Source organism: Oncorhynchus mykiss, chromosome 8 (assembly GCF_013265735.2).
Source record: "Oncorhynchus mykiss isolate Arlee chromosome 8, USDA_OmykA_1.1, whole genome shotgun sequence".
NCBI classification, from domain to species: Eukaryota; Metazoa; Chordata; class Actinopteri; order Salmoniformes; family Salmonidae; genus Oncorhynchus; species Oncorhynchus mykiss.
In genome coordinates, this window is record NC_048572.1 from 71020245 (window position 1) to 71044408 (window position 24164).

The 24164-nt window shown below is 38.7% G+C and overlaps 1 protein-coding gene across 9 annotated transcripts in view; it reads right to left on the reverse strand.

Annotated features, from left to right (window-relative positions):
* Window positions 1–568: 568 nt before the first annotated feature.
* The window catches only part of LOC110530472 (suppression of tumorigenicity 18 protein), a 62454-nt gene continuing 38858 nt past the window's right edge, over window positions 569–24164 (reverse strand). For 5 of the 9 annotated variants that reach the window (XM_036986110.1, XM_036986108.1, XM_036986112.1 and 2 more), the window contains 19 exons: window positions 23765–23795; window positions 23147–23340; window positions 17152–17973; window positions 16018–16152; window positions 14362–14452; window positions 14178–14270; window positions 13105–13391; window positions 12478–12683; window positions 10466–10714; window positions 9581–9693; window positions 8846–8908; window positions 8610–8678; window positions 8212–8274; window positions 7858–7938; window positions 5149–5373; window positions 4948–5036; window positions 4646–4749; window positions 4419–4565; window positions 569–2877 (listed from right to left, as the gene is read on the reverse strand). In XM_036986110.1, coding sequence (XP_036842005.1) covers window positions 2737–2877; window positions 4419–4565; window positions 4646–4749; window positions 4948–5036; window positions 5149–5373; window positions 7858–7938; window positions 8212–8274; window positions 8610–8678; window positions 8846–8908; window positions 9581–9693; window positions 10466–10714; window positions 12478–12683; window positions 13105–13391; window positions 14178–14270; window positions 14362–14452; window positions 16018–16152; window positions 17152–17973; window positions 23147–23340; window positions 23765–23795 — 3203 coding nt within the window. In that variant the 3' untranslated portion in view covers window positions 569–2736. The remainder of the gene's footprint in view (window positions 2878–4418; window positions 4566–4645; window positions 4750–4947; window positions 5037–5148; window positions 5374–7857; window positions 7939–8211; window positions 8275–8609; window positions 8679–8845; window positions 8909–9580; window positions 9694–10465; window positions 10715–12477; window positions 12684–13104; window positions 13392–14177; window positions 14271–14361; window positions 14453–16017; window positions 16153–17151; window positions 17974–23146; window positions 23341–23764; window positions 23796–24164) is intronic. The other 4 variants (XM_021613560.2, XM_036986113.1, XM_021613572.2 and 1 more) reach the window with 3 other exon arrangements.

The following is a 24164-nucleotide window of genomic DNA, read 5'->3' on the forward strand; positions in this document are numbered from 1 at the left end:
CTCTGCTTTTGTACTCTCTTTGACAACTATCACTGTTGTAGTCTTGCTGCTTGGCAAGGCCTGCTGCTCACTCTAATCTAACTTCATTGTGAATAAACATAACACACTGTATTATACACTAACAATTCTATGAGGATTGTCAATTGATTGAATTTCAATGAATATACTCCTTTGTCCTCAACAAAATGGTCAACAATGCGCAAAGAATAGGCCTATTTAACTGTATTACACAGATGGTCTACTTTCTCATCTGAGATGTCTTGTCTTATTGATATCCGCCACCAGGTGGCAGACTTGTCATACTCGTATCAATCTCATGAAGCAACAATGAGAGTATGGGGATGAAAAAGAGGCACCAATATGGAAATTCTGGGTTAACCAATATTGAGCCATCCAATATTTTCTTTTCCATTTCCAGTAGATAATTACTGCCCAAGGAGCAGTTGTTAAATCTCATTCAAATATATTTTGAGAGATTATATAATACAGTGTGAAGTAGACTTCAATCAAAGATTATTTGTGCTGTAAGGCATTGCCAACATACTACTTTACATCTGAGAATCACACAACCATTTAAAAAGTTTTATTTCTACCATACACAAACTGTACAGCACAGCGCATATCTGCTTATGAAATAGTAAAAGTAATAGGAACTTTCGATTTACAAACTACTTGAACTGAAAAAACAACATTTTAAAGAAAATGTCCAATACAGTTTCATCATACTAATATCATTCCACAAAAATCCAGTTCACATTACAAAACATCAAATACTAAACAGAGAAAAATAAATATTCTTCACAAAACTTCCTGAGCAAACAATGTGTGGTATGTTAATTAAATATTACGAATGATAAATTAACACAATTATTAAGTTAAACAAACCGTCAATGATTACATTTTTAAAGATTACAATTCTTTAGAATGAGTTGAGTATTTGGATAAAATAAAGTATTTTCCTCAACAAGTGTCCTAAATTTGGCTTTGTTTTGCAGATATGCACTTCCAATTCCTCCTCAGGAAATGTGTAGCAGGCCAAGTCAAACTCAATTTATTGTAACTTGATAAGACTATCAACCCATGCAAACGTCAAAATAATAACATTTTCCTGTGACATCAAGAGCAATGCTTACAAACAAAGAAAGCTTCATCTTTTTCTGGAACCCCAGGGCAATAGAACTAATCTGAAATACAAAATAAAAAAAGTGCAACTGATTCACAACTCAATTTAAAAATAAATAATAAACAATTGAAAATAAACAGTTAAGAACTAACAATATCATTGTTTGTTTGTCTCTTTTTGCTTCATAGTAGTGATGAACTGAACATTTATATTGACAGTTGTCCATTATTGACAATATGGTCTTGATTTACCAAGGTGCAAACGCTTATTGAATCTGGCCCTAAAGAACCTGCAGTGATATTTACGCCACCAAGTGCTTTTGGGGGACATTTTCAAATTGATGTGACATACAGAAACTGAAATGCCACTGACCACCATTAAGTATATATTAGCTAACATGTTATGTATGTAAGGATGTCAGAATAGCTTAAACCAGAGTAAATGTTTGTATGGTGGTGTTACATTTCTTCCAGCAACTTCTGCTTTCCCACGCTGAAGAGATGTAACAAGTAGAAAAGCACTAACACTTCCTACCCTGTGAAACTTCAAGACCTGACTTTGAGATTACAGCTACAGTACCGAGACGATGCTTAAAAGATTTGAAATGGCATATAAACATTAAGAACATTTTCTCCTTTGAAAAGTGTACTGTACAATAAATTAGACACCAGCCACATAACTGTCCTACCACAAAACAGAGTACCGTATATTTTATGTATTCATTTACATGTAGGCACATATATGCACACACAGCATGTGCACAGAAGGCAGTTTAATATCTATATAATTTAAGAAAAAAGTTGGTGGATAATTCCGTTTTCTTAGTGCGGTCAGTTGATCTATTCGAGCGACACACTCAAGTTGAATCTGACATTCAGTTCATTGAATGAAATAAAATAATGTTGCATTTTGCGAACAGCTGAAAGCAATTCCCCTAATTGCAGTCAACTTAACATATTGTTGAATTAAGAGATGTACACTAACATTGCATTTTTAGATCTTACCATACATTCAGTGTTGAATATTAAATAGAAAGCAAAAGCAACAATTAAAAAACATGTTGATTCTGGATTATTCTGGTAGAGTTCTCCACCTTCATGGGAGATACAAATGATTGTATTATGACTTGATCTGATATATAAATAAACCACCACTAGATGACGAAAGAGAGCTATGGTTGAAACTGGAACGTGCTTCAATGTCATTTACAATGTGCAGAATTAGTCAAAAGATTAAATATTTAGCATTTTACAATGACAGAAATAAATACAAACGTGTGGAAATAAATACATTGATGAATAAGGATTATAAATAATAATAATATAAAAAAGACAAAAAATAAATAGATTTAAATCAAGCAAACCATTCAAAAGAATGAAGTGCAAGGGGGTAGAAATCTCACCAGAAAAACATGTCAAGTGAATACAGAAGCATTATAAAACAATACAAATGATTTTTGGCTGGTAATTGTCTCAGTACAACGTATTCAACGGTGAAATGTCGACACATTTCCCAAAGCCTTGTCTTATACATGCAACTAAGCCAGCACTGCACACAGCCATCCAGTGCCATTATCCCAACTCAAAGATACCTCCTCTTGATGGCTCGACAGCTTAAACGTGGATTCCCTTCATAGCCTGTTTGATATTATCCAAGAGAGCCTTACACTCGGGAGAGTAGTCATGCTCAGAGCTGTTGTACATATCTGTTAATGTGTTTACATAGGCTTCGAAATTATGCTCGCTGATGGGCCCCTGAAACACAAACATTTTCAAATATTAGTTCACAAACTGAAGCTTATAGTGACAATAATAATGTAATGTCACTATAGATATAGACAGTCCGATCTAGAATTATTGCCACTCTTGATAAAGATGAGCAAAAAATACTGTGTAAAATAATACAATACTGAGCTATATTCTCAAAAACATTCAAAAATGATATTATTTTAGACTTACATAATTGCTCAGATAAAGAGATGTTTAAAATGTCATTTGTTTTTCTCAAAAAGATAGGGGTCAACATGACTGGCATCCCTGTTATCAATACCTCACCTTGCGGGCAGAATGGCACTGAGCCTTTTCCTAAAATGTTTGAAGAAATTGAAGGACACATTTGGAAGGATCTTAGACCATTCCTCCGAACTCCAGGCATTTAAATTGTAGGATGACATGAAAATAGAGCTCTTTGGCCCAGCACACCAGTGGTGGGTTTGGCGTCGAAATAGATATACATTAGCAGAAAATACCCCCAAACATATTGTAAAATATGGTGGTGAATCTTTGATGTTATGGGGCTTTCCACTGGTCCTGGGGCCCTTGTTAAGGTCAACGGCATAATCAACTTTACCCAGTTCCAGGGCTGTGTCCAAATACCTATACTTACGTCCTAAATAGTAGCCATTTTGGGTATGTGAAAATAGGCAGTTTTATAGTATGTGACATTTTGATGTTGTATACTTTAAATGCCAGGATGTCATACTCATTTGGATTTCTCATCTAGAATTCACTGCACAAGACAATCGTCTTTTCACAGCTGAAAACAGCTGATAATCAGAATAGGGGACACACTTTACAAAAATGAAGGAATGGTAGGGAACAAGGGCGAATGGGCATTAGATGACGCCTTATCAATATGAATGAGTATTATGTTGATATTTGTTGCTTACAGCATACCTTTTTACTAGGCAGTGCATTCTAAATAGTATGTAGTACGATTAGTACACAGTATGTCGTTTATGTAACTAGTAGGCAAGCCAGATTTCAGACACAGCCCAGGAAATTTTAGCCAAAAACCAGGTTGCCTCTGCCAGGAGGCTGAATCTTGGCTGCAAGTGGATCTTCCAGCAAGACAATAACTACAAGCACACATCAAAATCCACAAAGAAATTGTTACTTGACCACAAAATCAACATTTTAAAATGGCCATCTCAGTGTCCGGACTTGAACCCCATTAAAAACCTGTGGTTTGAATTTGAGGGCAGTCCATAAGAGCAGAAGACTGATATCAAGGATCTGGAAAGATGTGGAGGAATGGTCTAAGCTCTCTCCAAATCTGTTCTCCAATCTCAAAACATTTTAGAAAAAGGCTCAGTGCCATTATCCTCGCACGGTGAGGAATTAAAAGGTATTGAAAACAGGAGTGCCAATAATTTTGACCCCTATCTTTCTGAGAAAATAAATTATTACTTGTTAAATAAAATCATTTTATTAGCATACAATATAGCTCAGTATTTGTATTTATTTGATAAAAGCTGCATGTGCAAATGAGGAGGTTCGTATGAGGCCCACTGTACCATTTGAGGCAGTTGGATATCTGTGAGACTGTTGATGAGAGCTTGGCTGAGGTGAGCTAACTCCTTCAGAAGGCTGTCGTTGTGCTGTTCAATCATCTTGTTCTCCTCCTCAATTGTCTTCAGGTTACATTCCATCGATGAAATCTGCTTTCAGGGGAGAGGGAAACTTGTCAACCTGAACCGGGCATGAATCCTTTAAAAAACAAATCACAGTTGTGGATAGTTACTTGGGTCTGCAGTTGCATCATGTCAGCTTCTATTTTCAGGTTGGATTCATTCAGTTCTTTGATTTCATGATCCAAGTGTTGCACGTCATCGTTGTTGTCGACTCCTGTTTGAAAATAGGAAATACTCGCATGAAAATCAAGCTAAACCTGCTGCTTCAGTGAATCAACTAGCAGGGGGACTAAACATACTTTGATGGTACTGAGATGAAATTTCCATAACATACATTATCCTGCCAAAGCATACATGTACAGTCCACCAGCACAAACAGAACATGTTAGTAAACCATATATTAATGCCTTACCACTGCTGGCTTGAAGTTTAATAGTCATCATCTCCTCTCCTGTCATCTTCTTCTTAATACTCTGAGCATTAAGAGGGCATCCAGACAAACTATTTACAAATAAAATGAAAAATAATGAGAAACTTCACTTACAAACTTTAAAATAAACTTGTTTCCTTAGTATTGTATGGGACACAATGAATGGAGTGAATGCAGGCTAACCTTCTATGGGTGACAAACACGTTATTGGCGTGTCCAAGGCCATTGCAACCGGGCAGGGGACAGTGGGGCAGTTCCTGTTTGCAGGCCTTATTCCAGGGGAAGGGGAGGCCATTGATGGATGACTCTTTATGCCTCTTGGCAGCAAGGGGGCAGCTCCCTGCACTGCGGTGAGATGTGTACTTCCCTGATGTGTGGCCCTGGCCATCACAACCCATCACTGGACACCTAGCAGGAAGACAAACAAGGGGTTCGTTAAGGAGGGTGATACATTTCTATCTGAACGTTTTGTAATGTATCGTATAGAACAGATATGCTTATATCAGGTCTATTCATTCTATTTCAGCAACATTCAGAACGTTTAACATTACTGAATACACCCCAGGAGTCAGGTTTATTACTACCTGGTGTCCTCCCCTTGTACTGCTACTGTAGTGGAGGGAGTCATGTTGTAACACAGACTGTTGACAATGTTCTGAGTGCCCCTGTGAGAGATGCCTATTCTCATTCAGATGAGGCAGAGGAGAAAGATTGTCACCAGTGAGCTGTTTTTTCCTCAGAATAGTTTTGCAGTTGAAACCATTTGATGTGACAGAGGTAGTAAATACCGTATGATCTGAGATATGTCAATATATCGCTGTTCACAGTTTCGGTACAATGGAAATGTAAGTAGATCAAAATGCTGTCGAACTGAGTTGAGACGACTTTACTTAACCTCTTAAACCACACATAATAAATGCATATATACTCAAACAAATCATTTTCACAGTTCATAAACATCCCTCACTAACTAGACCGGAAGATTTGTCAAACCATTATGTTGATTAATCCAGTAAAATGCTGATTAAAAATGTAGTCAACAAAACTGACAACAGGCTCAAATAATCGTAGCAACCAAGTTGTTAATCCACAAAAACTTTGGAATAATTTACACATTCAGATTGATATAACATAAACAAAACATCTTGTTGAATATTATTAAGAGTTATAAGGGTAATTACATTTCCCAGGTCAGTAATGGAGTGACATGAATTACACATAATTGTCATGTAAGGGTTTCCGACCCCTTCCCTTATTGGTAAAGGTGAAAGGCAGGCTGAGATGGTACATAGAACTAGTGTACAAACAGAACAGAGTGCTACTGTAACAAAGATTGTTGCACTCTGTTGTTCAGTAGAGCACCAGTAGCACTTAGAGGACAAAACAACCCCAACCACATTACTTACATTCATCCATACACTACAGGTATATGTAGACTCCTAGGGAAAAATGCTATCTAGAACCTAAAAGGGTTCTTTGGCTGTCCCCATAGGAGGACCCTTTGAAGAACCATTTTTCGTTCCAGGAAGAGCCCCTTTGGTTCCAAGAAGAACCCTTTTGAGTTTCATGTAGAACCCATTCCACAGATGGTTCAACATGGAACCCAAAATTACACCTGGAACCACAAAGGTTTATCCCTTGGGGACAGCTGAAGAACCCTTTCGGAACCCTTTTTTCTAAGAGTATAAGGCATCGGGACAATGGAATAATGCCATATTGCCTACAATTTACAATAATCTAATAGCCTTACAGATGCACTACATGTAGGTTCTCTCACCCACCCTATTGTGCATGAGATATATTCCAGTCTAACTCCTAACGTTTTGGCCCTGCATTAGTATCTCAAAAGAAGGGTCAATCTGTCCAGATGTAGATGTAAACAAGGTCTCATACATCTGAGCTTGGATTTAAGCAGTAATCAAGTACATAATTTCCCCCCCAATAATACTTTTTTGCCAGTGGTGGAAAAAGTACCAAATGTCATACTTGAGTAAAAGTATAGATACCTTAATAGAAAGTTACTCAAGTAAAAGTCAGACATTAAAATAATACTTGAGTAAAAGTCTAAAAGTATTTGGTTTTAAATATACTTAAGTCTCAAAAGTACATCTAATTGCTAAAATATACTTAAGTATAAAAAGTAAAAGTATAAGTATAATATCCTTATATTAAGCAAAGCAGACGGCACCATTTTCTTGTTTTTAAGATGTATGGATAGCCAGGGGTACACTCCAACATTATTTACAAAAGATGCATGTGTTTATTGAGTCCGCCAGTCCAGAGGCAGTAGGGATAACCACGTGTTCTCTTGACAAGTGCTTGAATTTGACAGTTTTCCTGTCTTGCTAAACATTCCAAATGTAACGGGTACTTTTGGTTGTCGGAGAAAATGTATGGAGTAAAAAGTACATTATTTTCTTTCGTCAGGTAAAAGTTAAAGTAGTCAAAAATATAAATAGTAAAGTACAGATACCCCAAAAAACTACTTAGGTAGTACCTTAATATTTTTTACTTAAGTACTTTACATACTGCTTTTTACAGAGACAACTGCATCTAGAATAATTAAGCTTTGATCACATCCCATAGTATGGGGGACCTTAAATAAACAATACAAGAACACAATGCACACAAGAGCATGATAAGCCAGATATTCTATTAAGGCAACAAAAAATATTACAACATTTGAAACATGTTAACGTTGTTAATCCTTGAAAGATAGCTTTAGTAAATTATGAACAGGAAAATTTCCTTTTTGTCTTTCTGGTATAATGACCTCTTTACAACACGATACAAGTACTTTCATTCACATAGGCATGCATGCCAGCACTAGAATAGTTAACAAGAAAATTAAAAAACTAAAACAACAAATATGAAACAGAAATCATATCTTACTTTATTTCTTGGTCGTCTTTTTCATCTCTGTTTGGTGTAAGCTTCAAGCCTCCCTTTCTGGCACGTGGACATCCTGACAAACTACAAATGTTTAGAGACAATATGGTTTAACAATAATGAACACTACTTTAGGGCTAAAATAAAGCAAACTCTTTCATCAGTGATAAGATGATGTTCTCACATAGCCTGTCATTGGAAACAACATTAAGCAACAACAAGAATCAAATCAGTTAAATCGCAGTTTATTAATTGTCTAAAATGTATAAACTAATCAAAAATAAATACCTAGACAATGAGATTCAAACACATCCCTATTCATCTACTCAGTAATTTGTGTGATCCAGTCTAGACTACCTTCTGTGTGAAGAATAATTCCCTGTCACATGTCCAGATCCATCACAACTAGGTGTTGGGCACCTGCAGGCGGAGAGACCGACAGAACAGGCAAAGCTCAGTGCCACGTTGTCTGGGACAATGATATCATATTTAAATGCATGAATTTAAAAAAATAAAAGTATGAGGTCAGTAGATACCCAGTACATCGCATAATGTATATGTATGCAGCCTGATCACATGAATTGGAGAAAAGTCCATATTCAATATAGTCAATGTATGACTAAAACGACATGAGACCAGGTGGAATGTATAATGCAAACAAATAAAACAGCACAAAGTTGAATCAGTGAACCCACACAGGTGAATGACATGTCTATAAACAGTGGTAAGATGATGACTGACAGGACAACACGTACTTTAGTTCCTGAGAGTTGGCTGCCATCAGTGATTTGAGAGTCTTGTCAGCCAGGGGACACCCAGATACACTACAGACAGAGGATCCAAACCAGAGTTATCACAATGCTATTTAAAAAAAAAAAAAATCCCTTTCATTTTCAGCAGTATATAATACCGATCAATATGAAACAGTCAACATAGTTCCTCTGAACCAGGCCGTACAGTATTTACTAGCTGGTGTTAAGTGTCTAATTACCTTCGATGTGATGCATAATTTCCTGTAACATGGCCACTTCCGTCACAGCCAGGGGTAGGACAGCTGCAGAGAACACAACACTTAGTTAGACCATACTCTACAATACATGGAATTCTGATAAAGTGTATTAACCTTTTTAACATGACGTTGAATTGCATTAGTGGAAGCGGAAGTTAGTACAGCAGGAAATTTAGTAATTTCAATGTTTATTTTCAATGTTTATTTGGTGTGGCAAAAGTTGTTCGTAAATCCCTTGGCAGATCTAATTGTTTTCTGTAAACTACTCAATCATACCTTACCATAGAGTGGATACTAATTCCATAGAACATGCAGTCTAACTACAAAGTCAAGAGTGGTAAGCTCATTCTGAGGACATACGGACATGTAAAAACTCACTTTTAACAAGATACATTCTTCACATGAACCTGCAGACATACCAGTCACAACAACATGTAATATATAATAGGTAACAATATAAGAGCTAATAACAGGAAAGATTGTGTCCAGCGCATTTCACTGGGCGTGTATTCATTCACCCCAATTATAATGCCCTATTTAAACAGGTCTGGTTTGGGAATTACACTTTTGTTATTAATACTGACCATCTGTCAGCTGACCTTTTTAGAGGGAAATGCACATGATACACAGATGACTGAGCAAAGAAGCAGCAATATGTCAATTTATCCCTTCCCTGGACCTCCAGAATGAGCAGACCCAACGTTAAACATGATATACCTCATCAGCTCTTTCTTAGAGTCTCTTAAGAGCATATCGGTCTTGGGGCTGAACATGCTTGCGTCTCCAGAGTAGCCCTGGTCCTCCAGAGAAGCGTCATCAAAATCTTCCTGCTGAGACATAGGTACGTTTGAAATGGACCCTTCTCACTATATAGTGAACTACTTTTTAACAGAACCCTATGGGCCCTGGTTAAAAGTAGTGCATTACATAGGGAATAGGGTGCCATTGCTGATGCAGTCTTAATAATAGTATCCTTAAAAATAATAATAGTGTCCTTAAAAATCTCCTTAACCCCATTACTTCTTGTGTCAGTCTTAAGTCCTGAACATGATCTAAAAGTGAATTATCAATGAAAACACCCCACTTAAGAAAAACTCTTAAAACACAAGCCTAGGAGTTGGGGGGTAAGTCTGAGTGATTACGCTTAAGAATACTTACAGTAAACCATACATCCATTTAAAGTCGGATAATCCACACGGACGGTATTTATATGGATATGTAATGTAAAACATTTGGATTTACTTTCTCAAAGATTCTGTGTTCAGCACCAGATGTTGTCGTCAGTGAATTATTTACAGGACAAATGTCAACAACAACCAGGAATACCAGCTATGAAGTACATGCTCTTTAACATGAGATTTATTAGGAACATACACTGTGTTCACAATTATCTATCATTATATATTCTATTGTATGCCCATATCACCCTTATAGACCTATAGACCTGTTGGTATGTTAATGTTCATATGTTTATCAATTATCTATATTTTCTCTTCTTCAACAAATTTAACAAAACAAGCTTTCTTCTTCTGTTTCATAGGTACCTTATACAGTATTTCCTGTGTATTTAAAAGGAGGAACAGCAAAGTTGTTATTTTTTACCTCTCTGTCGTGCATTATTTGTTGCTGTGCTTTGCTGAAGTTGAGAGGGGTGTCCCAGGTGTCTCTCTCGCACAGGGCCTGGTAGAAGGCTGGGCTGATGTGCACACTTCCGGCCTGCTTGGACAGAGTGGACTCAGGAGGGGACTGGGTAGCGTCTCCCAAAGGCACCTGGGGTGGGGCTTTCACCTCCCGACCCTTCTTCATACTCAGGTCCAGAGTGCCGTTCTCATCCACTTCTATGGGCATGTCCTAAAGGAGAATAAATTCACAAGGTAGACTCAGTTATAGTCATAAGGTTACAATGAAGTCACTTATTAAATAGTCAACAGTTCACAAAAAATGAGAGACTGATGTCAGTCTGTATTGGAATGAGAAATGAGAGTTACTGTACTGAAATGAATACACCACTATGATAAGCCCTTTTAACCTAACGCAATACTTTAACGGTATACCTTTCTAAAAATAACGTGTATAATTCCTGTGAGAAATAACTTCAATTGCCCCTCAAATATACATTTACATGAAAATAAGACATGTCGTGATTATCTAACACCAGGGTAAAGTATGGTGTTAAGCCAGCATTAATTCTGTTGAACAAAATAATAATCGCTCCTTGGTGTATAGTTTGTCAGTGACAGCTGTGTCATCGGTCTGTTTTCTAGGACACAATACCAAGATGGCAGCTGTGGGTGCTGGTTTTAGGTCATCACCATTAAAACAAAAATGAAAAGCTTAATGTAGCATAAGTTCTCTCATTGACAGATGTGTTACTCATTCTGTGCTAAGTCAAACGCTATGTGCACTTGTGGCTTATTAGGTTTTATATTATTAGAAGTTTTACCTCATTAAATGCTGAAATGTGGCCTACATCTGGCATATGTCCCATTATACCTATGTTCAATTATTTTTTTACATTTTTATTTTCTACATAAGACAGCCTTTCAAAATAATTCATGGGTATAATTTTCATGGACATTGCATGTGTGGCTATCCATTTTAATGATGCGTGTGATGGTGACGTGTGTAGACGTGTGCGGTAACATCTCAATCGCAGGAGAGATAGATGAGCATTCCACATTGAGTTGTGATGCTTTTCTTGCCTTTGCATTACTGGTAGCCTACAGGGGTACAGACACATAGGAGTTGCATGGCCCCATACGGAGTATGCTACATAAGTCTTCTGCAAAAGAGGACAGATGATTAACTTGTTAACACTGTTTTATTCATTCAGTGGGTTGGTACCTGGTACAAGGCCACATTATCAGCTCACCAAGCTGGGTCCTGTACTGTGTAGGTGTTGGAAACCTTGAATCATCTATCTATCAATATTCTGACATTAATTACATACTGTAGAGAGGCCTTGTTTGGGTTTTGAGACATTCATTGTCATGCAGTTAAACTTAATAGGAAGGCCATGTTTCAGTTCAGTTGAGAGATCACAGTTTTCTGCCTAGTGGACAGGGCAGTTGGGGGTTTTCCCACTAGAGATTATATAGGATGTGCACAAAGGGGTCAAATTGTAAACTAAACTGGTGCACATTTAATAAAATCGGGGAGATTTTGATTTTGTGAGAATAAAATATTTCAGCTAATGAGTTCTTCAGCTGTTGTATAGGCCATCTGATTGAGGCAGAGCTTATTCTGGATAATATATTACTAAGCTAAATATCTTACGCCATCTGCAGCATGCAAGACACACTTTCATACAGTTATTCTTTTTTCCCCCTCTCTCTCTTCGTCTATTACCATGAAAGTAGAAATGAAATGCATGACCACATGTTTTACAGGAACTACAGACTCTTACTGTAATTGTCATTTCTTCTTATGATGTGATTACACAAATGTTATTTTGTGTACATTAATGCTTTACGGAGGGGGACCTCTTGTTTCACCGCCACCAGAGACAACGTTTCCTTTGCCAAAAACTGTCCTTTTGATGTTTCACCCTTTTTATAAACAAATCAGAGTTGCTTTAAAATGACCACATTAAATAATTGGTCTAATTTGACTACCTTTGTGGAGGACGCCAGGGGCCGACCCGAGATGGACTCCATGTTGCTTCGGTAGCGGGTGGAGAGGTTAAGGATGGCAGTGGTGGCAGTGGTGGCTTGGAGCCCCTCACCTCCAGGTTTGTAATGGCTGGGTGGGCTGTGGCGTTCAGGGCCTGGCGTGGGCAGGCGGTTGCCGGGGGCGCCCAGAAAGCCAGTGTACTTTAGAGCTGTTGGATAACAAAACTCAGATACAGAAACTTTCACAAAGATGTGGGAACACGTGATTATAGCCCCTACATTATAACATACAGTATGGTACATGTCATCAGCACGTTCATTTTTACACTGTGGTTACAGTGGGATCAGTCTGTGCTTGAATAGAAAAGGTCTTGTGTTGATAAAAAATATATATATATTAAACAAGCATGAATATCTTGTTTACAGGAACCTTGTAAGTGTGTTGCATACTCTTAGTTTGGTTGTTGTCTGATCATGTATTTACATAGTGTCCTACTGAGCTGCACATTTGTGGCAGAAGATGAGCAACGCTTGCACATTAAATCCCTTTAATGTGGCTTGACACGCTGTTATGGTACAGCCAATCTCCCTCCGCCCCCCTTTGAATCAAATCAAATGTGCGAAACTCACAGTCAGGGAAGTGTGAAGAAGAGATTTCTTGGTCCTGGTTGGGTGCCATCAGAGGTTGCTTGCCGAAGACCTGTGCATCAAAGCTGGCGTAATCAAAGCGGATCTTGCTGTACTTGTCCATGTCCTTGGTGAGGTTGGCTTGCAAGGCGGCGGTGACAGGATGGTGATGGGCGAACCTGTAGTTGTACTGATTCAACTCCAACTTCTTCATGAGGGGGCCGAGAGGCCTGGTTGGAGAAGAATCCAAGAAGACGAGGTGTTGTTGGATTTGATGAGGAAAGTGGCTACTGTATGTGTCAAATAAAACGCATGTAAGGATCCAGGAAATTGACACATGCACACAAGTGGGCAGGAAAGTGGCTACAGTGTCAAATAAAATGCATAGGATATGATATTGACACATGAATGCACATTATGCATGGGCTGTGGAAGAGGTGGTGATGATTTTGGAAGTAATCTACATTATAGTGTGAATAATATCCATATGAGGTGGCTGTGAAGTAATGGACACAGTGTTGTTTGAATAATATCAATGTCCTCCTCCTGGATGTGGGATCTGATCTGTATTGTAGACGCACACACAGGCATGTTACCCAACTAATTCATTTTGTATGGGTTGGCAATCTGCCTGTGATTTTTCTACAGGGAACAAAGAGTTGTGATGCTCTGTGTCCCTAATAGGGAGAATCTCATGGGACCTTAAACCATTGCTTAAGAACAAGTGATAGTGAGAAACCATGTCTGTGAAGTTTTGATAGGCTATATATTGTAATTCCTTTTACAATACGCTGAATAAATAAACTGGATACGATACTGTAAATGTTAACCAACATACCTCCTGATTTTATATGATATTGCAATTGACACACTTTGTGTTGTATCAAAGGGACTATGCTCTCTCCGAACTTCAATCAATTAGTTTCATAGTATAGCTTTCAATGTCTCAATGGTTTACTGTCATCATAATGTATGCGCACATACACGTCGATAATTGTCAACAGTCAAAATGACAATATTGCAAAATTACAGCTATAACACATATTATAACATACATTCTCCCCTCGTGATTTTACCTGGACAATCGTTCAGGTGCTTGTCTGCATTTGGGGCTCTCCTCTTGAGGTTTGGAGACTTTCACTGCAGCAGCAATGGGGCAGCCTGAGAGACTGGGGGAGGAGGAGTAGGAGGAGATCAAACCCATTGAACCTGTCTATGTACAGTATGTCATGTTTAATGGGTTAGTCCTGCAGGATGTACCTCCGGTGGGTGCTACGGTTGCTGTTTACATGGCCTCTTCCTGTGCACCCGGGAGTAGGACACTTGAGGACGTTTTCATGCATGGCCAGGACTGGAGACAGACAGGAGAGGGACAGTAGGTGAAACAGTAGGCTCAGTAGAAGGAGAGATTTACTATACAATCAGTGGTGACGAATATTCTGCGTCAGTGGTGACGAATATACTGCATCAGTGGTGACGAATATACTGCGTCAGTGGTGACGAATATACTGCGTCATTGGTGACGAATATACTGCGTCATTGGTGACGAATATACTGCGTCAGTAGTGAGGAATATACTGCGTCAGTAGTGAGGAATATACTGCATCAGTGGTGAGGAATATACTGCGTCAGTAGTGAGGAATATACTGCGTCAGTAGTGAGGAATATACTATATCAGCGGTGACGAATATACTGCATCAGTAGTGACCGAGTTCATGGGGGGATCAAGAGTTAACACAATAACAGAGCACAAAATGATAATATTGGAAAATAATAATGTATCCAGAGTGATCAAGGTAAACTAAAGGCATACAGTCTGCTTGTTAATTTATAGATACATCAATTCTATTCACACGTTCTTTGTACTGACATCAGAGAAAAACCAAGAGCACAGATCCTTAGAAAAGTCATACAATTATGGACACAAGCATGTCTAACTAACACTGTTCCCATTGTCAGTGCACTGTGTGTTGGTCGCACCTTAGTAGCAATAAAAATAGAACAAAAAGCACTACGTCATCATGCACAGCCTTTTATCCAGCATTTGATGGAAACATCTCTGGTGGGGAAATGCTCATATGATTTCATGCAGATGTTTAAATATTCACATGAAAATCTGTGGCCAATTGGATGGAAACCTAGCTAGAGTTGGAGTTCTACTCTGTGTCCTTGGGAACTTTTCTCTTCTGTACATATTTTCCAATTAGTTTGCAGGAGTTGTCTATTTATTTTTGAATACAGCATTAGCAACCACTTTGATTTGCAAACATTGCTTCTGGAGTAAGAGCCCATGCTTTCATATTGAAAAAAGTTAATTACTTTTTCTGATCCTTTTGTAACATTACTGTTTAATGTTGGATGCTTGTTATGTTACATTGAAATGACTAAACCACAGCCAATAAAAAACCTTTACAATATTCAGAAATTACAAGAAAACTGTAGGTGACAACAAGTCTCACTTCATTATTCTATAAATGTAGAATGAATGCCCCTCACTCAGTTTCTGGAACCACTTGATAACTTTGAAGGTTTTATTTAAACATCAGTAAAAAAGCATCACTTGCTATTCTATACATACGTAGGATCTTAATTTGACCTATATTGTCAGAGAAAAAGAATCCTGCAGCAACATGATGTGAGCATTTAGTCCATAATGTTGCTTGATCGGTGGTTAGGGCATTAGCTGGCCTAAAGTAGGCTACAGGGAAAGTACAATTCTGTTCATCTATAATGTATGTACATCACGAAGCTCATATCTCCATTTACAGCTGTGCAGGAAAGTTCTCAGCAACAAAAGAGTGATCAAATTAAGATCCTACACCTGTATGTACATGTAAGTGAAGATACATTGGTGTTGTCCTGACTTTCAAGAATACCTGATGTACATACATGTATGTGTATGTCTGAGTGACTTACTCTCTGGGGGGACTCTGACTTTGTGGGGACAGCCAGACAGACTCCTGTGGTGGGGGTACAGACCCGTGACATGGCCAGTGCCGTCACAACCAGGGGTAGGACACCTTATATCCTTCTTATCTGGTCGTGGAGAGTCTGGGAGGAGGAAAATAACAGGAGCGCTTAGATTAATACAGACAATCACATATACATTCCATAACAGTCTTATGACACCTTCAAGAGTGTTGCAGTATCATTCTTAACATGCTTTGTAACCTTCATTACCCACACAAGCAAAGAGTGCAACAAAGGTAATAGCTTTTGGTAAAATTCTAATGAACTTCAGTTTGATTTTTCATTCAACTTGTAAAGAGTTGCTTGCATGAATGTTCCTCGAAACTATTTTAAGTGAGATTCTGAGAAATGCTAGAATGAATCTGTATGTACATAGAAACAAAGAGATTAAAGTACAGTATCATGCAAAGAGCCAGACACTTTTCTCAAAATGCTTCTATATTAATCTGTCCTTTTAGACAAGGCTTCCAGTTCAACACGGGGCATTGACTTCTTAATGCCCATCCATCGAAAGATTACATTTGGGATTACACATTAGGCTGCAGTCATTTGAAGAATCAGTGGAAAACATGAGGGGTACTTTGGGCGGATTTAAGACTTATGGTCATGGTTAAATATCCAGTTGATTCCTATCAAAATCCAATATTCTGGGAAGTAGCAATTCCATCAGAAGATTTTGTTATTTTTATTTTATTTTAGTCTGGTTATTTATTACTTCAATTGTTGCCAAAAATGTGTTTCGTACTTAAGAGGATTTCCCCCGCTGAATATGATTCTTTATTATTTTGACGTTTCGAAGCATCTCATCATTGAAATCACAAGTGGTCTAATTCATACTAGATAAACATGCATAATCATGCCTGCTGCATACTTATTTTATGCCCACTACTCTTCATTAGAATAAGTGCAATAGAAGTTCTATTGTTCTCAAGTGGCCTTAATAGTACACATACAAAAACAAAGGATGGACTTAAAAGGGTCCTCACTGTCATTACGTTGATAAAAAGCTGTTATAAAATAAAACATCTAGAATCTTGAATTGACAAAGAAATAAGATATTTTCAAATGAAGTATTTGTACCTTTGCATCCATGATAGCCCACCCTGGTGTCCACTTCCAGTAGCCGTTGGTGCCTCCTCTCATTGGTCATCTGCTCCAGTAGGAACCTATCCATCTCCCTGTAGGCATTGTGGAGGACCTGCCTCTGCTCTGACTGCAATGCCATGGCCTGTTCCAGGAGACTCAGGTTCACCCTCCCTCTGTCCCAGTCTCTGTCTCCTCTGTCTCTGTCTCCTCTGTCTCTGTCTCCTCTGTCCATCTCCAGGCTCAGGGGTCTCTCCATCTCCTGCAGGCCCAGGGCCCAGGCCTCCAGCCGAGGAGGCCTCTCCACCTCTGGCTCCCCCTCACTGTCCTCCTCACTGGGGGTTGATCGGTAGAGCCGCAGGGTCCCTGTCTGGAAGGGACCTGCTCTGCCCATGTTGTACCCACTAAGGACCGAGTCAGGATCGTGGTCTCTCATGTGTAGGTAGTCGTTTCTCCCCAATAGGTATCTTTCTCCGGGAGTGGCTTTGGGGGGGCTGCTGATAGAGCCGTTGGAGCCATTCACCCTTGCAGAATGAGACAGGGACAGAGGCTCCCACTCGGCTTCCCAGCTGTCTCTGTATGGGCTTTTACGTGGCGACGATCTGCAAGTCATACTCATCCTGTCCTGACTTTGGTCTTCTTCCTCTTCTTCTTGGTTTCGTTCCGCCACTTCTTCGTCCTCCAGAGTTTCCGAGGCTGCAGCCTCCTGATGGGGAAAGTCAGTCACCACTTCAGACCATCCAAAGGAATCATGGGGTTTTGTTATTGCGTTCTGGCAGCCATTTCTCTTGGGCTCGTTAAGTGTTTCTGAGTATCCATCTTAGAAACAAAGTAAAAGCAAATGAGAACAAAAACTATGTTGTGATGTTTTTTTCAAGCTTGAGTCAATTGTTCATATTAAGGCCATGCTTTTCAGAGAACATTTGGTTAGGCAGAGAGAGTAACAATTTTGTATGTCCTCACTTCAGCGTAGTCATAATGTTTTGTTCCTATCTAGAAAACGCATGTCTTGTTGTTTGAAATGACTGTTAAGAGGATTGGCAAACACAATATGTAATGAAAATAGTAATAGTATGGACAGGACAGCAACTGCAAGATTTCCTGGCAATTCCTTAAGTACATCAGAGATAATACATGAGACACTTGTTTTGGCTAGTTGAACATGAAACCTAAAGATGAGGAACAAGATTGTCTTCCTCTTCTTTGAAATCTCTAATCAGAATACAACAACTTGATGTGGATTTAGACGGACCAGATAATGACAGAGATGTACATGGGTTGTGGCACTGAACATCAGTTTTAGGTAGTTGAGGTGTACGTCAAGCAGGGCTTTGTGATTTTAAAGATATTAACTTGTCAATCACACACAACTCATTTAAGAACCCATATTCATATGTAAGCACAAGAACCAAGAAAGAGGAAAACATTTCAGTATTACATTTTTTACAAACATCCTGATTTCCCTTGATTCTTTCTTTCTTTTTTATTAATCTTTTTTCAATAGGTCATTATACTGAGTGCACCTGATAATTGATTTTTACATTGATTCTTTACTAAAAGCTTTTAAAATAAAGCTTTTCCGCTTTTTATCAGTGGACATTTTTATGGACATATCAAAATGTTAACTATATCCCAGGACTGCGTGTAATGGTCAAATATATTTGACATGACATTTGAATTTCTGGTTTCAAGCATTGTTCAGTTTAAGTGAAACAAACAGAAAAGCTAGGCTCTTAGATCTCCAAAATGTATGTTAAATGATTCTTAATATAGTGACACCCCTGATTATATTAATATTAAGTCATGGTCAATGATTAACAATGGAGCGCTATCATCTGGATTGGCGGCAGGGTAGCCTAGTGGTTAGAGCGTTGGACTAGTAACCGGAAGGTTGTGAGTTCAAACCCCCGAGCTGACAAGGTACAAATCTGTCGTTCTGCCCCTGAACAGGCAGTTAACCCACTGTTCCCAGGCCGTCATTGAAAATAAGAATTTGTTCTTAACTGACTTGCCTGGTTAAATAAAGGTAAAATAAAAAAAATAAAAAATAAAATTGATTCACTAAAATATATTTTGATCCCCCAAATCATTTAAACTTATTTTCAGTGCTAAAGCTCTTTAGTGAGGCCATAAGAGTTTTTACTCTATAAATCATAAGTAGGCTGTACAGTACGGAGTAGATCTATCCTCTTAAGACGTCACAGAGCAAATTAAAAGTAAGAGGGGGGGGGGGGGGGGTCCAACAGGTTGATAGATCTGGAGATAATTTAGGATGCAATTATGTAGGCTATATAATCTAGTAAGTGGATTCCACTGAGGATGATAAAGGCATTACCAAACCGATACTACTAGTCATTATCAGGCCATAGTATACAACTTAATCCCCCAAAATAAAAGCTGCTAAATGCAGGAAGTGTATCGCTCTGACTTATCTGGCGAACCTGTTTTGAAGCATATGATTTTGGATTGTGTAAATGTAGGGATGTGATGTATATACACTACCACAATACAAGGCAGGTGAAGACAGACCAGCAACAGAGGAAGTAGGTGAATGAAATAGACATGGTTAAACTCCTTTTTTGATGCAAAATATGAAGCTGGATTTTTTTGAGACATGCAATGACGTGGCTGATAATATTTTTGTTGCTAGAGACATTTCATTCTAAACAAAGGAATATGAATATTAGCCTGTTCAACAAAGATTAAAAGTCAGTTATGTTTAGTTACAATTAGCAGAGCAGACAGAAAATAACTTATTTTTGTACAGACGGATGACACACACATACAGTTGAAGTCAGAAGTTTATATGCACCTTAGCCAAATACAATTTTTCATAATTTCTGACATTTAATCCTAGTAGAAATTCCCTGTCTTAGTTCAGTTAGGATCACCACTTTATTTTAAGAATGTGAAATGTCAGAATAATAGTAGATACATCTTTCTATTTCAGCTTTTATTTCTTTCATCACATTCCCAGTGGGTCAGACGTTTACAAACACTCAATTAGTATTTGGTAGCATTGCCTTTAAGTTGTTGAACTTGGGTCAAACGTATCGGGTAGCCTTCCCTAAGGTTCCCACAATAAGTTAGGTAGGTGAATTTTGGCCCATTCCTCCTAACAGAGCTGGTGTAACTGAGTCCGGTTTGTAGGCCTCCTTGCGGGCACACGCTTTTTCAGTTCTGCCCACAAATTTTCAATAGGATTGAGGTCAGGGCTTTGTGATGGCAACTCCAATACCTTGACTTTGTTGTCCTTAAGACATTTCTCCAGAACTCTGGAAGTATTCTTGGGGCCATTGTCCATTTGGAAGACCCAAGCTTTAACTTCCTGACTGATGTCTTGAGATGTTGCTTCAATATATCCACATCATTTTCCTACCCCATGATGCCATCTATTTTGTGAAGTGCACCAGTCCCTCCTGCAGCAAAGCACCCCCACAACATGATGCTGCCACCCCCATGCTTCACGGTTGGGATGGTGTTCTTCGGCTTGCAAGCCTCCTTCTTTTCCCTCCAAACATAACAATGGTCATTATGGCCAAACAGTTCTATTTTTCTTTCATCAGACCAGAGGACATTTCTCCAGAAAGTACGATCTTTGTCCCCATGTGCAGTTGCAAACCTTAGTCTGGCTTTTTTATGATGGTTTTGGAGCATTGGCTTCTTCCTTGCTGAGCGGCCTTTCAGGTTGTCGATATAGGACTCGTTTTACTGTGGATATAGATACTTTTGTACTTTTGTCCTTTGCTGTTGTTCTGAGAATGATTTGCACTTTTCGCACCAAAGCACGTTCATCTCTAGGAGACAGAACGCATCTCTTTCCTGAGCAGAATGACGGCTGTGTGGTCCATTGGTGTTTATACTTGCATACTATTGTTTGTACAGGTGAACGTGGTACCTTCAGGCGTTCAGGTTTACAATTTGTTTTCCGAGGTCTTGGCTGATTTCTTTTGATTTTCCCATGATGTCAAGTAAAGAGGCACTGAGTTTGAAGGTAGGCCTTGAAATACATCCACAGGTACACCTCCAATTGACTCAAATTATGTAAATTAGCCTATCAGAAGCTTCTAAAGCCATGACATCATTTTCTGATATCATGTCTTTTTAAAGACTGTTTAAAGGCACAGTCAACTTAGTGTATGTAAACTTCTGACCCACTGGAATTGTGATACAGTGAATTATAAGTGAAATAATCTGTATGTAAACAATTGTTGGAAAAATGACTTGTGTCACGCACAAAGTAGATGTCCTAACCGACCTGCAAAAACTATAGTTTGTTAAAAATACATTTGTGGAGTGGATGAAAAACGAGTTTTAATGACTCCAACCTAAGTGTATGTAAACTTCCGACTTCAACTGTACACACACAGTGAGAAGTGCAGTGGAAAAGAGACCGCATGGGAGAGAAAAACATGGATCCCTCCTGTGGTTTGTGTATTGGAACAGGTGAACAGTTTGTACTCCAGAATAGCCATTACAGGCGCTCTGCAGTGTGGTTGGAGCTTGGCTGGAGTTGAACCCAGTGCGGCTCGACCAAATTAGCGGCTTATTTTTCCCTCTTGTTTTAAAATGCAGATATGAACAGTATCCCGCTGTTACATTCTTATTGCTTTTTCTATCCACTTTAACTGTCATAGACATTTCACATAAAATATCCCCAGACCTGATTGTGACAAAAATATATTTACAAATGTATGTAGGCTTATGTTAATCACACAATGTTCAGTCATTGCTTTGTGTTGCCTGCCTTTTGATACATGTTCACTGTATTGTATAGGGCTTGCTGTTTGCAGGTGCCTTCTTTTGATAAAAAAGAGAAACTTTTCTGGATTAAAAGGTTATAATACAGTACAAGTAGGTAGTGGTGACTGAATACAGACACATAAAAGCTCTGCTTGAAACACAAACAGACCATGAGAGGGAGGTATATGAACAAAGGAAGATATCAAAGGGGAAAAAACAGATAGCGAAGCTAGTGCAGAAAGGGTTATGATAATTGTAATGTTATATGAACCCCAGAAACAAATACATTCCATTTCCAATTAATCTGCACAATTCATTGAGCTACTCTCTTGGTCCATTTAACTACCCACATGTGTACTATAATGAGCTGTAGACATTATGCCTAATTATGTATATTTGGACTGTGTTAAGAGGGCCTAACAAAAGCTTTCGAAGGGGACAATTACGTTTGTTGCTTAGTTACATCGTTAAAACTATACCAAATAAGTGCAGATTATAGTGGGTGAGAATGCACATGTAAACCATGGGTATTGTTGCCAAAATGCTCAAAATTCAATTCATTTGGAAATAGAAATGTTTTGCTTGGGGGGGGGGGGGCTCAATGAAATAAACAAACATTTCCTTATGTCATTGTTGAGTACACATCTTGGTCTTAGTATCTTTCGACAAATAATCACAAATGTATTCTATTGTATCAGTGACATTGGTTTTATAAGAAGATGGTTAAGCAATAGCATACTTCAGAAGGGAACCTGGTTCTGTTTAAGATGCAACATTAGCTTGTGTTAATAATCAATAAATCGTGTGCATATTCTAAACTCAACTCACTTTACTAAACAAACATCAACAGAGGACATTCTAACCAGAATGGCCTAAAGCAAACATGATCATTATTCAATTCTCTGTGTTTTCATCCCATTTTTGAATGGCTTTTCAGAAAAACCAAACACAGACAAAAAGAAAGGAGGAGTCAGAAATCTGGCCTCATCAAAAATAGGGGAAAAAGCCATGCCAAAAATATCATGGCAGATAAGCTGTCAAAAGTAGGACTGAGGACGTGAGACAGACACAACTAATGTGAACCCAGCAGTCTCGTCTTTCACTTCCAATACACAATGACTATGGGGTCTGGCTGATGGCGAGCAGACATGCAATAGAGAGGGAGGGAAATATGAATGCAACAGATGGGATTTTAAAATTCAGCGTCAATTGTTCATCAAAACAGACAAACAACAGGACATCTGTCTACCTGCTGGAGTGTCAATGTTCCTCAGCTCTTCTTTGTCCTGTGGCGGTGCCAGGTCCTCGTTCTCCTCCTCACAGCACGCCTCACTGGGGCTGTAGTGGCGGGGCCTCATCAGGAGAGACTTTCTCTTGTTGACGGGGGCGCCCTGCACCCCTTCCTGGGCGAGCCTCTTCCTAGCAGCCATAGACCCATATGTGCTGTTGTGGGGGGGATGAATGAATAAAAAGAGCAACGGGGTCAACAAAAGGCCATAGCCGTTACTTTGAACTGAAAGTGAACGTAAAATGTAACATTGTCAGTTTATTCCCCAACTGTATTTCAGGATTCAGAAAGTAAAATCAAGTGTTTTTTTGTAACTTGATTGAAAAGGTAAACATAAGGTTGAAGAAACTGTATATGGTCGAGATGATTAATACAAATGAAGTACCTAGAAGCGCAGTGAAGAGCTACAGGGCCAAATTCAATTATAACCGGTATTATCAAGATAAGAGAATGGCCAGCATACCACATCTACTAACAAAGGATGCCTATTTCATTCTGTATGCAAGGGCATAGAAGCCTGGGGTGAATTAGAGGATACCTGTAAGTGTTTATTTTCACAAAGAGGTCGTGAACCCTTACCTTGGAGCCTGGGTGATGCAGTCAGCTGGAACCGTAAACAGAAACAGAAGTACGTTAGGTAAATAGTAATGTTTACATTTCCACTGTGGGCCGACTACACTCATGGTAGTGGGGTGTTCCCCTAGTATTATTTTGGATTGTACTCTATCAAATGTTCTATGAAAAGATTACTTTTACAGCTACTTATCAAAATAGATTTTTTGCAACCTTTTCTAATGAACTATTTTACTCCAACAAAAGCCTTCTGATATGATTAAAATCATCGTCAAGGTACCCTTTATATAGATTTTTTTTTTTTTTTTTAAATATCCACAACCCCAATCTGCTCTCCTCTTTCTGAGATCTGCTGTAGCTCATCCTCCTGACAGCTTTGACAACATCATCTGAAAAGGCAAATCGA